Source organism: Serinus canaria, chromosome 10, assembly GCF_022539315.1.
Source record: "Serinus canaria isolate serCan28SL12 chromosome 10, serCan2020, whole genome shotgun sequence".
Lineage (NCBI taxonomy): Eukaryota > Metazoa > Chordata > Aves > Passeriformes > Fringillidae > Serinus > Serinus canaria.
Window position 1 is genome coordinate 8,835,278 of NC_066324.1, and position 14,009 is coordinate 8,849,286.

The 14,009-nt window shown below is 41.7% G+C and overlaps 1 protein-coding gene across 1 annotated transcript; it reads right to left on the minus strand.

Annotated features, from left to right (window-relative positions):
- Positions 1-4,946: 4,946 nt before the first annotated feature.
- Positions 4,947-10,757, minus strand: MESD (mesoderm development LRP chaperone). Its single transcript, XM_009089980.4, has 3 exons — positions 10,559-10,757; positions 6,064-6,296; positions 4,947-5,349 (listed from the first exon to the last, which is right to left on the minus strand). Exons 1-3 carry the CDS (start codon positions 10,751-10,753, stop codon positions 5,085-5,087), a joined length of 693 nt encoding a protein of 230 aa, XP_009088228.2. The 5' UTR covers positions 10,754-10,757; the 3' UTR covers positions 4,947-5,084.
- Between the last annotated feature and the right edge of the window lie 3,252 nt (positions 10,758-14,009).

The window sequence follows — 14,009 nt, forward strand, 5'->3', positions numbered from 1 at the left end:
GAGACAATGAAAACTGACTCATTTCTAAATTTTTTGCAAAAATAAGTTGGATGAAATTGAGCTGCAGGAAGAACAAGTTAAAAAATATACAAGATGGCCTTCAGGCATCTCAGAAATAACAGCAATTGTCACATAAATACACCTATTAAACCTTTTTGCTTATTTTTATATCGACACAGCAAGTGCTCAGCCATGATCTTGTTTTCCATACACCCTTGTACCACAATTATTCGTGTGCAATTCAGTCTTCCTCACTAGAGAGAAAACTTTATATATAATAAAGTTATAGTAAGATCCAGTCACTTCATGGCGCTGTTCAATCCTTGCACCTTGCAAAGCAAATTCCAGGGCCTTGCTGTTCACCTCTTTCCAATGCACACGGAGCCCTGATGTAACTCTGCTACCAATTAAGGCAGCTGAGCTGATTTAAATATTAATGATTTAATGAGTGCTCTGTGATCTGGTCAGTGCCTCCCACAGAACTGGTGGGCAGGGTGCCAACACCCAAGTCCAGCCTCTGTTCAGACACAACTGATAATTACCTTTAAAAGCAGCAGATGTTACAGGCAGTAAAGACAGGCCCACAGGATTTTTTGAGATACCAATAAATCATCTAAGGGAAAAAGGTTTGGGTTAGAAACTCCATGAATCAGAGCATTGCAGTTGCTCTTTTGTAAAAAAGAAGGGTGTCTTCTGTCCCACTGCAACAGAAACACAACAATTCTGAAGTAAGAAAGAAAAAAGGTTCTGTTTCTGAGAAGTCGTAGCCTTTGTCCATATAAGATGGGGAAGAGGCTGAAGCTTCTTTAACTGTCCCATTTTCCCCTCCCAAAATACCAATGTCTATGTACTACTACTACTACTACAACTACTACTACTACTAAAATTAGTAAATAAAAAAAAAATAAACAACCACAAATTTAAAATTATTACCATTATTACTGTTAATTTAAATATCTGGTTTTCCTATCACATTGATACAATGCCCCTGGTAACCCAGCCAGTATCAGCACTGGTCTGTTAAGCAGCACCACACCAAAAAGGAACATTTCCCATCTGTCCCTGGCTAAAGGCTGGCACTGTGCAATGCCTGATTGTTGTGTGTTACAGCAGCTTTTTAAATGCTAATCAAAAAATGCTCTGGAGCCACGATGTCCAACCTCCTCCACCACCTGAGCACTGCAGGAGAAAAAGTACTATCATCGAAAAATCCAAGAGGACTGATTTTCCTTCTTTTCCTTTCTGGCAATTTGGTACTTCCTGAATTCAGTGGGATTTGTCCTGCTAAAAGGGCACAGTATAAAAGATAAAAAAATAGTGATATTCAAAAATAGTTCATTTTATCCCAGAGTAAGAATTATCAAATAGCAGAGTATGATGGACCTACTAGGATGGCAATCTTAATAAAGAAAAACATGACAGTACCAAGGAATCAGGCATTTTAAAAACAGAGGCAGCCCCTTTATATTCAGGCACAAGTTCTTTGAATTTCTATAAATATCCAATGCAATTGAAAGAAAAAAAAAAACCTCTGGAAAAGGCAGTGTTACTCCCTGATTAAAAAAGAAAATGAGCCACAGATAAAAGAATGGAAATAATTTATAAGTCTTACCAGAAACCCATCAAGAACAGTAGCCAAATATCAGATAAAAGTAGGTTGTTCCACAGCTTTACAAAATGGTGTTTTAATTTATGATTTCCTATTTGGGACAAAATTGAAAGAGTTCAGGAACAGCAACAGAAAAGTATATTCTCTGCAAAGTCAAGGCTGACCTGACTGTTCAGAGAAATGCTTTGACCACTCTAAGATCAGAAAACCTGTTGTAGATTGTGGCAGAGCAGTTTAAAGAAAAACCCCAAATCAAAAAAACTCAGAATATTTTTTTCCAGTATTTTATTACATAAAAAGTTGATTGTCCATAGGAAATTTTTCACAAAGTGCAACCACATCCTGCATAGCATCACTGACAAACTGTTTTTTCTGAGTAGAACAGCTGGGTTAAAAATTTAGCACTAGATCAGAAAAGTTAGTTCTAGCACTAGAACAGAGAAGCCACTATGCTGGGAGGAGAAAGGCAGCAGATATTTCACTGTCATGAAAACAGATGATTTTTCCATGTACCTCTGTATAGAACTAGAAAAAAAAAAAAAAAGGAAATAGTAAGAGCTATAATCACCACCTTAGTTTTAAAGGAGGTATCTCAATGGCCTGTATGTGGAACCAAAAAATCTGTTATTGAAAGCCTGACAAGCCTCCAAAGAGGCTTGTCATCTTCTGAGGTACTCATGGAACGTTCCTGGAATTATGTAACTTTTTGAGGCTATTTATACTAAAAAAGAAAAAAAAAAAAAAAAAAAAAATATATATATATATATATATATATATACACACACTCGTGTGTGTGATAGGGTTTGGGCTTCTTAAATCATCACCAAACATTTACTTATGTAACACTGTCCCAGGACATGTGCAACTACCAGTTTAAAAACGCAATTGAGGTTATTCTTGATTATATCCTGATATTCAGGATATTCAGTAATGAACTGTGACAGCAGAGAAAGATTGGCTGGGGTAAAGCAGCTCCTGCCAGACTGCCATATTACACTTACTGGTATATTTCAGTATTTGTTTAGTGTAAAGGATGAAAAAGGAAGAAGAAAAAAGGAAGAGTAAAATAAACTTTTTTTGTGAAGGCAGCATTTTGTGTTTTATACCAAAAAGCAACTACCAAGTCATCACACAGATTAAAAGCATTAAAAAAAAAACAAACCAAAAAAAAAAAAAAAAAAAAAAAAAACAAAAACAAAAAAAAAAAAAACCCAACCAAACATTTTGAAATCTGATTAAGCTATTTGGCACAAGACTCACCTGCATTTGGCATGGGAAACTGACCCAGAAAGAACTAACCAACCAACCAACCAACCAACCAACCAACCAACCAACCAACCAACCAACAAAAAAGTCAATTGGCTGGTTCAATTTCAACAAAGCTCCTTTTAACTACAAAGGGGAAAGACCTAATCTATGGTAAATGTAGATTTATAAATGACTGACGTAGATAAACTCAAAAGTTGGGCTATAGCTGCAGTGTAGTAATTGTTTCTCCAACAGTCTCAAACCCAACCTGATCAAAAAGAAAACAACATTAGGAGGAATTTAGGAGGAATACAAAACTGCATTTCCATGTCATTCTGATCAAAATCTGAACTGTCACCTCTATACCATAACTTAGAAAAACAAAAACTCATTAATATTTCATTTTTATAGTCTCATCTGACCTCTGTTCTTCCCTTGAGATGATAAGCAATATTGTTTACAAAAGGTGGTGCTAACCCAGAATATGTGACCAGATGATAAATTAGTTATGCACAAAAATTGGACTGCACAACTCAACTACCCAAGTATCACTGAGACTCTTCTCAACTCTGCTGCACATCTGCATTAGTAGTAGAATATAAAAAGTAATAGTTAATCCTGAAAGAAAAAAAAAATTAATTTTCCACTCAAACAGGTACAGGCCTATTTAATGAAGTGTAGCTGCAAAGGTTTCTTTAATCTGAATTCATACAAATATAATTAAAATTAAATAAAATGAATCAACTGGAACCTTCATCATCATTTAGTCCTTACATACAGAAACCAAAGATGAGTTAGTGTGCCTCTTGAATACATAACCAAATGCAGATCTATTTAAAAGGTTTTACTACTCCTCAAAACAGTAATTTTAGTGACATCTTTTATTTTAGAACAAGGACTCAGTTACAGTTTCATACTTTTGATACCGAAGTATTCCACAAGATCAACCATTATGGTTCAATTAGGACCTTTTATCCAAGACACTTGGATTTTAGCACCTTAAAGAAAAAGTAACACCATACCAGTATTGAATGAAGACAGCTGATACTGCGCTCATCCTCTGCAAAATGATGTGGACCACACTACTCGGTGCCTTTTGTCCCTAACTGGTAGTAAGGCAGAAGGGAAACAATTCTAAGCAAAGCATTGGACTGAAAACAATCTGAGTAATAATAAAAGCTCCCCAATTATATACAGTATTGGCTCCCATATGTCCAACTTCATAGTATTTGAATCAAATGGTCATTTACAATCCGCCAAGTCAGTCAGGAATCTGTACCAAGAAAAAACTCCACCAAAATCTAACCAGATCAGCATCAGTGAGTGATATGTCTGACTCAAAGTTTAACTCTGTACTCTAACTAGCACTTTTTCAAATATTTAAACAAACCATTAAATCAGTAAACCAAATTAACTTCAGAGCTAAAAGCTTTTTCTTCCAGCTCACTGCCTGAGTAACGGGGCACAAGGAACAGGTGCTTCCACAGGCACAGTCCTTTGGCAGCAGGAGCAACCTGAGTGCCCTGGGTTCATCTTCACTTTTCACCCTGACACTGCTCGTGCAGGTGCTACAATTCCATTCACTTCTGCAGGGCACAGAGTGTCTCCTGTACACATCTGGAGTGCAGGAACAGAGCTCCTACCCAGAGTCCCTCACACTCCAAAGCACAGATCTCCTGGGACACAACGGGTTGAGTTCATTTTAAAGAAACAGCCAGTCTAACCAAACATGTCCTAAACTCCGTAATTTCAGGCATCTTTGGCCACTATTCTTTGCTACTTTGGGCAGCTTTGTGCCAGCTATGTCTATCAAACCATCTTCCAAGAGAATCTCTGCACACTGTACGTGGCTCTCAGCAGCTGTGAATCCATGATTTGCACACACCCAAGATGGACAGAGCTACTACAGATGAACATCAGCGTATTCTGAGACCATAATTCTTCTTTGCCACTTAAATTTGTGATGTTAGACACACAGATTTGTATGCTAGTTTTAAACAACAACAAAAGCATAAAAAATTACAAACTAAAGCAGTCAATTGCTGCCATGAAGCATTACCTTTCCTGTAACTAACCAAATGGTCGACAGCAATGAGTAAACTTGTGAATTTCAACATAAATTTAAACTTCAGTAGTCTCTGCTTCCTTCCTCCCCAAAACCCAGGACTCATCAGCAGATTCCCTTCAAGGAGCAGCAGAGCAGGATTCAGTCTGGGTACCGTGGCTGTCATAGCTCCTCTCTCTGGTTGGTTGCTCGGTTGTCCTCTTTGACACCGTTGGATTTCTTCTCTGTGTCTTTTTTCTTCTTTGCTTTTTCAGGTTTTGTTTTGTTTTTCACTTTCTCATTTCCATCTGCTCCCTTGCCAGGATAAACCTGACCTTCCAGAGTAACATCTGCACACCTTTCCTGATTGATCAGGAAGTCTTTGATCTCCCAGGCATAGCCACCATCCCGCAGCATGAAGATGGCCCGATTGGAGCCAACAATAAACCTACAGGAAAAATCCAAATTTTCTTCTGTTAACTCTGTGCTTTTCAAACACTCCAGCATTTGCTCAGAGAGCCTCCATGACTGAGGCACGTGTTTAAGAGCAAGAAGCTGGTCTAGTTGTTGCCTGGGGATGGGGACAAGAGAACAATATTCTAGGACATTTAAGAATAAAATGTATGAAGTATATCAATGAGTAACCAAGGAAGTAAGAATAAGGAAACAAATTTAGAACTAATTTGGCACTACGTAAAATCCACGAATGAGCATTAAATTTGCTTTATACACATACTGCAACCTTTCTCAGCCTCAATACAAGAGCACAAAATTCTTCTGTTTCAAAATTATTCTCTCTCTCAGAGAGAAAGAGAGTCTCATTTTTTAACAGGGGAACAAAAAGCCTTTTGTGGTGACAGTCTTCAGAATGTGATGTTTCCCATCAAGCACATAGAGGCAAACTAATGCAGCTAGAACTGATAAATAGCTGAACCATAGTGAGATAAAAAGAACTGGGGCTATACACACACACGTAGTGTACAAGCATTGAAGAGGTTTCTGCACCACACCATAAATTTAGTCACAAATGACAAAGAAACACAAGTAGTAATGGATGATGGAGATGGAGAACAGCAAAGGATGAATAGGTTGAAAAGGTTTTCAGGAAGAAAGAAAGGGTTCTGCAAAGGCAAGAACTTTATCCTTGGGCACAACAGCTCACCTTTGCACATCATAGTTTGCGTTGAAGAGGCTGCCCTGCCACAAGCTGGTGATTTCTTCTGTCTCCTTTTCTGTTGGATTTCCTGACACTGTGACAAACATCATCAAAGTCTTCCCCTTCTTTGTCAGCTTCAGGATGCTTTCAGGCTTGCCTGGATCTATTTTTGAGAAATCTATTGGTGCCGGAGGCCTCTTGTGTTCAGGGAGATCTCCCTCTTCAATGTCATCATCTTTCTGTTTTGAAAACGACAAGGAAACTTTAAACTCAACTGCTCCACAAATATATTTTGGGTCTTATTTTTTTAATTTCTCTTTTTTATAGAATAACTGTGCTTTGATAAAATATTTTTTAGTTCAATGATGGAGATTGTGAAACCAAAAGAAATAGTGACTGTTGTTTCAAGATACTTCACCAAAAATGCTCTCTCCATTTATACCCCTCCCCTGAAAAAGATGCACATTTTCATACTGACAGGTGGAATCTCATTTTATCACATACTGAGAAATATTTCAGCCTTAAGGCTAATTCAATACAATTCCATCTATGGAACTCATAAAATGGTATTTTTTTTCTTCAGTTTCACAAATATTTATTATGCATGCAAGATGAAATGGGAAAGTTGCAATAAAAAGCCTCATACACACACATATGGAAAAACATTCATCCAATACTGCTTTCAGAGGTCAAAACTCACTTCTGGGAATCCTGTGATTGCTTGAGAATTTAAGTTCCCTTACTTTGTGTCTTTAAACAATTAAACCCACAAGAATTCAGATCTTCTGTGTGCTTATGCCACAGAAATACTTTGATTAAAGTTTTCATGACTTTTCTAATGCACAGATGCAGCTCCCAGCCTGACAACATCATCACCCAGAGTAAATCACTCCCACAAAAACAAAACAAAAATAACCTCTTGATGCCTCTGCTGAAGCTGACAGCCATTTAAATATCTGGAAAGGCACAATCAAACTGCTGCCCCTTAAAACAGCTCAAAACTGTGAGCTGAATATGGTGACAACTTACATCAAGCCAGAACCTGATTTCTGTAACAGTAAACTTTAAATTTTAGGGACTACAGAACAGAAGCTGTAGGAGCCTTAGATTTTATCCTTTCTCTCCTTACTAATTATGTCTTTGTTTCAATTTTGCAAGTCTGAAACATGCTTCAAGTAGTTCACACGCCTTGAAATTTCTGAAATGAGTGAACTGGAAGGAAAGGAGAGCCCAAGAAAGTCCCTGCCCTCACTAAGTGGGAACATTATCTTACAGGAGGCCAGAGAATGGTCAAATTGGTAAAGTACAGTGAAAATACAAAATATCATGTGATTGACTGAAAAACATTCTCCACAATTAAAAGAAGTTTAAGTCCGGTTTGATTAGAGCAAAGCCAGCTTATTCCACAGTTTTGAAAGAAAAAGGCAGAAAGAAACATCTCCAAATACTCTGAAATATAGATACGAGCTACTAACATGTATTACCTATTTTTTCCCTAACTAAATGCTCCTGAAGTTGTACTCTTTCACTTTGAATGGAAATATCATCAGAAGATGCCAAGAGCTCCCCTACATGGCATTTATTTTCTTATTTCCTGCACAAAATGTCATGCAGCTGTGCTTAAAGCTATCTAAAAGGAAAAAAGTGAAGGAAAAGTATAAGCTTTTGCTTTGAAAAGTCTAGCAGACTGTCCTGGTTTAGGGCAAACTTGGGAGGAAACTTCCGAAGGGCTCCCTCTAGAAAGCAGATTCAAGAGGCCACTTTTTCTATTGGTCTGGGAAAAGATTTCCTTGGAGAAAAGTGGAAAAAACCCTTTATTTAAGAAGCAAAGTACTCACAAGCATAAAAATTAAATAATATTAAAGAATTAAACCTCTCGCTGTTCTGAAGAGATGGCAAATTCAGAAAGTCCTTTTAGTGGGGTGTGGCTCAGCTCAGTCTCCTCTCAGTCCCTCCTGCACTGGAATGCAGTGTCCCAGGCCCTGGTGGGCCACAGGTGTGAGCTCCAGTGTTCTCCTGGGTTTTCAGTCCAGACCAGGGCCAATCAGTTTGAAAAAAAAGAAAAGCCACAGTACACAGAACTCTCTGCCTCAGCTAGCTAAAAACTGAGAGCAAAGGAGAGCTCTCTCCTGCTGTCCATGAGAAGGAAGGCTTGAAGCTCTTATCTCTGTGTTTTTGAATACAGCTGCCTCAGACATCCCACTGCTTCTCCTTCTCCTCCCCCTTCATTCTCAGACCTAGTTTTAAGAGTGCAAAACTTACTTCTGGGCCAAACAGGCAGACGGGGATACAACTCAGCATCATAAAGTCACCCCAGGACTCACTCACTTAAACAGTAACAAGAGGTTCCAGAGGAAAAGCATTACACAGACATAGGAAAAACTGCATATTCCTTCACTTGCTCCTCTCCTCAGCTTCCATTGTCAGAAATTTTTTATAAATGCCCTGCATTTTGATTTTAAAAAGCATTAGTAACTATCCCACTTTAATTGCTTTGCCTATTCAGTGATCAGAGTCAAGCCTGAGAAATCCTGAGCTTGTAACATTAATGAACTATTTAAAGCACTTGACATTTCAATAACTAAGAGTCCTCTGGCCCAGATTCTCAGTTCTGTGTCCAGCTACCCAGGACTCCAGGCTTCAGGAGAGTCCCTTTCCATGAGGAAAATCCCTCGGTGGCTTCCTCCAAGCTCTAGCTCTGCAACTGAGCTGCTGAAGCTCCTCTGCCTCTTTGCCCTGCTGCCCATCCTTGTTTTCCACCAGATCACTCTCCTGGATCGGCAGGCAGTCATGCACAGGGTGCAAGGGGCAGCACGAGACCCTGTGCAGAGGTGGCTGCTCCTGCTGGGAAAGCTGCTGGAGCCACACACTCAGGCTTGTGGCCGACCCCAAGCATGTCATAACCACCATCCTCCAATGGATTTAGACTAATTGCCAGGGAAATAAAAAAATCTTTGGAGTAATTTCATTCAGTTGAAAGTAATGACATTTGATTCTGTACAGATCATTCCTGTGTCCCTCATTCCCAAGCACAGTTCCTGCTCTTACCGAAATTCACAGAGGCCCCTTTGTTTCTCATCTCACTCCATCAAGTGCACTCACGCCCTTTCTTCTGCTCCACCATCCCCTCAGGCCTTTGTGTCCTGACTCCCACCAGACAAAATGCCCTGCAGCTGACCATCCCAGGAGACCAAACAACCCCCAGCTGTTGAGCCCTGCCTCGGTCCCTGCTCTGCTCTCTGTGCCTCCCCCCAGGGACCCCCCAGGCCCAGCAGTGACTCCTCAGCTGCTCTGCCACATCTGCATTTGTGCAGGACACTGTGACCTGGATCAGGGACCTGCCCCAGCTGAAAAGGAAAAACCCTCCAGAGCCTCCTGACCTGCCCACTAGGGCTGGAGCAGAATATACAGTCAAGAGTTACAGCAGCATGAACTCGAGTCTCCCTTTCAGCCATTTCATTAAAAAGAGATGCTCGCCTTTTAAGGCTTTTTTTTTTCCTACAAGGCTAAATTTGGTTCAAGTTGGGCAATATGAAGCCTTGATATTTTGGAAGCTGGGCCTGCTGGGTCCTTGGCTGATACCACTAACAGAAAAGTGAACTTTGAACCTTTTATTAATTTTATTTAAAATTTTAACTCGATTTTCTAAGAACCTCCCTTCCTAAAGGGACACATGGAGTAACAATCCATGGAATAAGCAGGTCCATAACCTGCCAACCAGGACCAAGGCAGGCATCCATACTTCCTGTTACTTTATCTATAATTTACATATAAAACACAATTCTCCACCTTGACTTACAGCTGCGACTGGTGTTACATAAAACAAGTTCTCTCTCTATTATTTCTTTCAGGGTTTTTTGCAAAATATTCCAGGGAAAAACCTCACGGGAAAGAACAAATGACAGTGAGGAGTGCTCTGGCACTTATCAGAAGACGATGGAACACAACATAATGAAAAGAACCTAACAGTGGCATGACAACCACATGAAAAAGAGAGTGATGGGAAACCGCCAAGGAAAGTTAAGGCAGCGGGCTGATAAGAATGCAGGCGATGAGAGAGAGCTGGAATTAGAAGTTGTTACTATGAGGAAAGATAGGAAAAAAACACCAAACCAAAACAACGTATCTACCCTGTAAATGTGAAATTAATACAACTTGTGCTATCCACCCCTCGGTCACACAATGTGTATCGCTCAATACTTAGAAAAAAACCAGACTTTTCAGCCAGACGAAGCTGCTGGCAGGCACCGAGCACCGGGCTGGGTGCTGGGGCTCTGGGAAGGCGGGGCAGGGCCAGCCGGGCAGGGCAGGCTGAGGGCCGCTCGCCCCGACTTTGAAACCCCCGCACACGGACCCAGAGCCTCGGAGGAAGGAACACGGCACCGGCCACCCTGCACCGGGCTCGGGGATCCCTCCCGCCCGGCCCCGCCGCCCCCCGGCAGCCGCGGCGCTCCCTCCGCGTGGTGCGGGCGGACACAGCCGGCCCCGGCGCCTCCCGCACCTCCCACTGCTCCAGCAGCCGGGCCATGTCCGCGTCGTTGTAGTCCCGAATGTCCTTCTTCTTGGGCGGCCGCTTCCCCTCGGAGCCGCCGGTCGCGGCCGCCGCGCTCAGACACAGCGCCAGAGCCAGAAGCGTCCAGCCCGCGGCCGCCGCCATCTTCTGCCGCTCCCGGGAAGGCGGCCCCGGCTCCCTCATGGGCGGGGGCAGCGCGGCCGGGCCCGGAGGAGGAGCTGCAGGGGAGCGGGGCGGGGTGGATCGGGCCGGGAGGAGGAGCCGGGAGTGGGGCGGGATGGATGGGGCCGGGAGGCGGAGTTGGACGGGCGGTTCGGGCCGGGCTGGGCGCGGCCCGGGCCGGGTCCCCGGAGCGTCCGGGGCTGACGGGCACTGCCGGGGCTGACGGCACTGCCGGCCCCCCGCCGCCTCCCCGGGTGCCGCTGTCCCCGCACCAAGCCCCGCTCCAGGCGGAGCAGCCCCCGGTGCGGTCCTGCAGGGCCCGGGCAGGGAGCGAGCGCTGGGCACTGAGATGATAAAACGAGTAAATAAAACATGTGCCCAGCGCCTGGCATCTAAACTATGTGGTTGCTTCTTGTTTTTTGTTGTTTTTTTTTTTTGTTGTTTTTAAAAGAGAATGAAAAGTATCTGGGTTTGCTGATCTGTGTGATGGGAACTGGGCCCATTGCAGGAGTCTTCTGATTTTGACTACTGTCTCAGCAATATTAGGTTCCTAAAGGAAAACTATTAAAATGAATTCTGTTTTCTACTAAAATACAACTCCAGAACATCTGACCACCACAACAACGTATGAGATACGGGTTTTTCTTTGTACAGGCTGTTTTTCCATTATCCAAACCAAATTACATGCATGGATGTCTGCACAGCCTTATTTAACTCCCAATCTTCATTTTTTCCTCATGACAGCATTTTAATTACAAATAGCACAATCTTCTCTTCTTACCTTTCCCCTTGGATTCCAGAAAGTTTAAACTTGGGAATTCAAGGAAGCATCACTGTTATTGCTGCTGGTAGATTTTTATTGCAGTCAAGCTGATTAGAGAAGAGGCTGCTTTTCCATTTCAGCATTGAAGGTAGACCAGGTTCAGAGCAGAGGAACTAATTGTGTTGAGAGAACTCTTCAACCCCAATTCTGTTACTGTATCACAGAATCCTGTAATCATAGAATGGTTTGGGTTGGAAGGGACTTTAAAGATCATTAGCTTCAACCCCAGATGATCCAGTTCTGGTCGAATAATGAACCAGGAACCCACTGCCTTTATGGGCAAGGCGTGCACACAGAAAACAAACAGAGTCAGGAGGCAGAGGTGTGGGTTTGGGGGGGCTCTCCAAAGCCTGGCTGACTCTTGGAGTGAGCAGACACTGCAGGGCCACGTAGCTGGTGAACTCCAGGGAGGCAGCACCTGGAGGAGCAGCTTGCCAAGCACATGTACCATGAGAAACAGCAGAGGAGGATCTGGGATCCAAGATTTCAGTCCCCCCCAACCAACCAGCCTGGGCTGCAGCCTCCATACATTTTATAATATTTCAGACATGCTGCCAGTGCCTGAGGAACAGGAAGCAGCTCAGAGCTATTCGTGGAGCTTGTTAAATGTACATAACTGAAACAGGGTTTAGACAAGTACTTCTCACAGAGCTGTCCAATACCAGAGCCACTTATGAGCCCATTTGCTTGGTGATCTCTCATTAAATATAATGAACATCAGGTATACTATATCAGATTGCTGTGATTAATAAGGTTTTACTAAAATAGGTTTCTGCTAACTTTTGTTATTACTGGATCTTGCATACATTCACTGGGGAAAAAAATATCCTATCTTGGAATGCTGGACTTGCAGTGTAAAATATTTTCATTGAATTTCTACTAGGAAACATTTTCTTCAATTCTGTTTTTTCTTGTTAGAACCAAGCCAACTTTCTTTAATATCTGAGACTATGTTCAGATATGGATCTCAAAAGTAACCTGATTCCCTTTGCTAGGTGAACAAGTTGTTCAGTATACCCAGGGCTGCACCACCAAAACTATACATTTCATTGTCGTGCCAATAAAAGCTCTAATTTGAAAAGGAGGTAATTTTCATGCTTGGCTCTGACTTTGCAACTACCTCTGTTCAGGCAAAATTCTGTGTCTGGGAAGACTCGTTCAAGTCTGCTGCTTGTGGGGTCAGCTGCAGGATAAACACCTGTTCAGCCCCTGCTCTCTGCTGTTCCTCTTTCCCATGCAAGAAACAAACGCAATACAGCACATACCACCAACAGCAGCAAATTAAATTGCATTCTCTTTTTATTGAAGCACAGTGTGTTTTGATCAGAGCATCCCCTGAATCATGCCAATATGCTTTTCATGGCTTAAAAATTTTCACGTTTCTTAACAGTTTTTATAGTCCTAGCAGCTAACACTATTAGGATTGCAATACAGAACATCAGATAATACATGGCTACTTTCATTGTGGATTGCAAGGGTAAGATGGTAAATACTTACCTTGTAGCTAAAAGTCCCATCTAGTCATGCCAGGGAAGGTCTCAAGCAGTGACTGTCATTTTTGCTTCTGCAACACTCAAGTTTAATTAGTATTACTTTTAATTACAAAGTTAAATCTTACCAGAAAGGCAAATCTACCTTCCCTTGTAAACTGTTTTCATGATTGAGCAGGGCTGGATCAAGCTTTAATATGAGGATTCAGGATGTTCTAAATTTCTGTTAATGAAGTTTTAGATTATCTCCTTTTTTTCCCCATTTTTGGAACTATATTCCATACCATTCTTTCTTATGAGTTGGGAGAAAAATGTGAATTTTTAACTGCCAAAAGCTCTCTCAAGTCTTAGGTGGTGGTGGAGTTTTAGATGCAATTTTCTATTTTAAAGTGGATTGCTATTTGTCACATTTTACTTTTCTTTGCAAATACAGTGCAGTAGAATCTTAAAGCTTGTTCTTTGTCAATCCTTGGAATTAAACCTTAGAAAGAACAGAGAACTTGACTTCATTAAGGAAAAGGCACTGCCTACCTTTTTGGAAGGACATACAGACAAGACAGAAGATCAGCACTGAGCATGCAGAAAGGAGAATGAACATGCAAGGGCTGCCTGCTATCTGTGTCTGGAAGAATCAATTCATTTAAAGAACTCTACTGGCACAGAAGGATGTTTATTAGAAGCCCACATGAATTAAGTGTTGTGCAAGGCAGCCTTGCAGTGGTAATTTTGGATGCAAGTTTTGAGATGCCCCAGCATTCAGCATATTCTTCCCTGTTTAAAAGCACTATCATGCATTTTACAGAATGTCAGGCTATTATGAGTTATTTGCAGTAAAACATTCAAAATTATTGTTTTCATAGGTCAAATTATCTCAAGTACCTGAAATGTTCCCCTGCAGAGAGAATCTAATGCCCGAGCTCTCATGCACAGACAGTGCATTTGTTAATCCAACCCTCTGAATTTA

What these genes read in the sequence shown, in the direction of transcription:
- MESD (XM_009089980.4), bottom strand. Translation starts at nt 10,753, where the DNA reads ATGAGGGAGCCGGGGCCGCCTTCCCGGGAGCGGCAGAAGATGGCGGCG. An exon ending in GGCTGCTGGAGCAGTGGGAG is followed by an intron (nt 6,297 to 10,558) that starts GTGCGGGAGGCG and finishes TTTTCAAAACAG; the next exon opens with AAAGATGATGACATTGAAGA. An exon ending in GCAAACTATGATGTGCAAAG is followed by an intron (nt 5,350 to 6,063) that starts GTGAGCTGTTGT and finishes TTTTTCCTGTAG; the next exon opens with GTTTATTGTTGGCTCCAATC.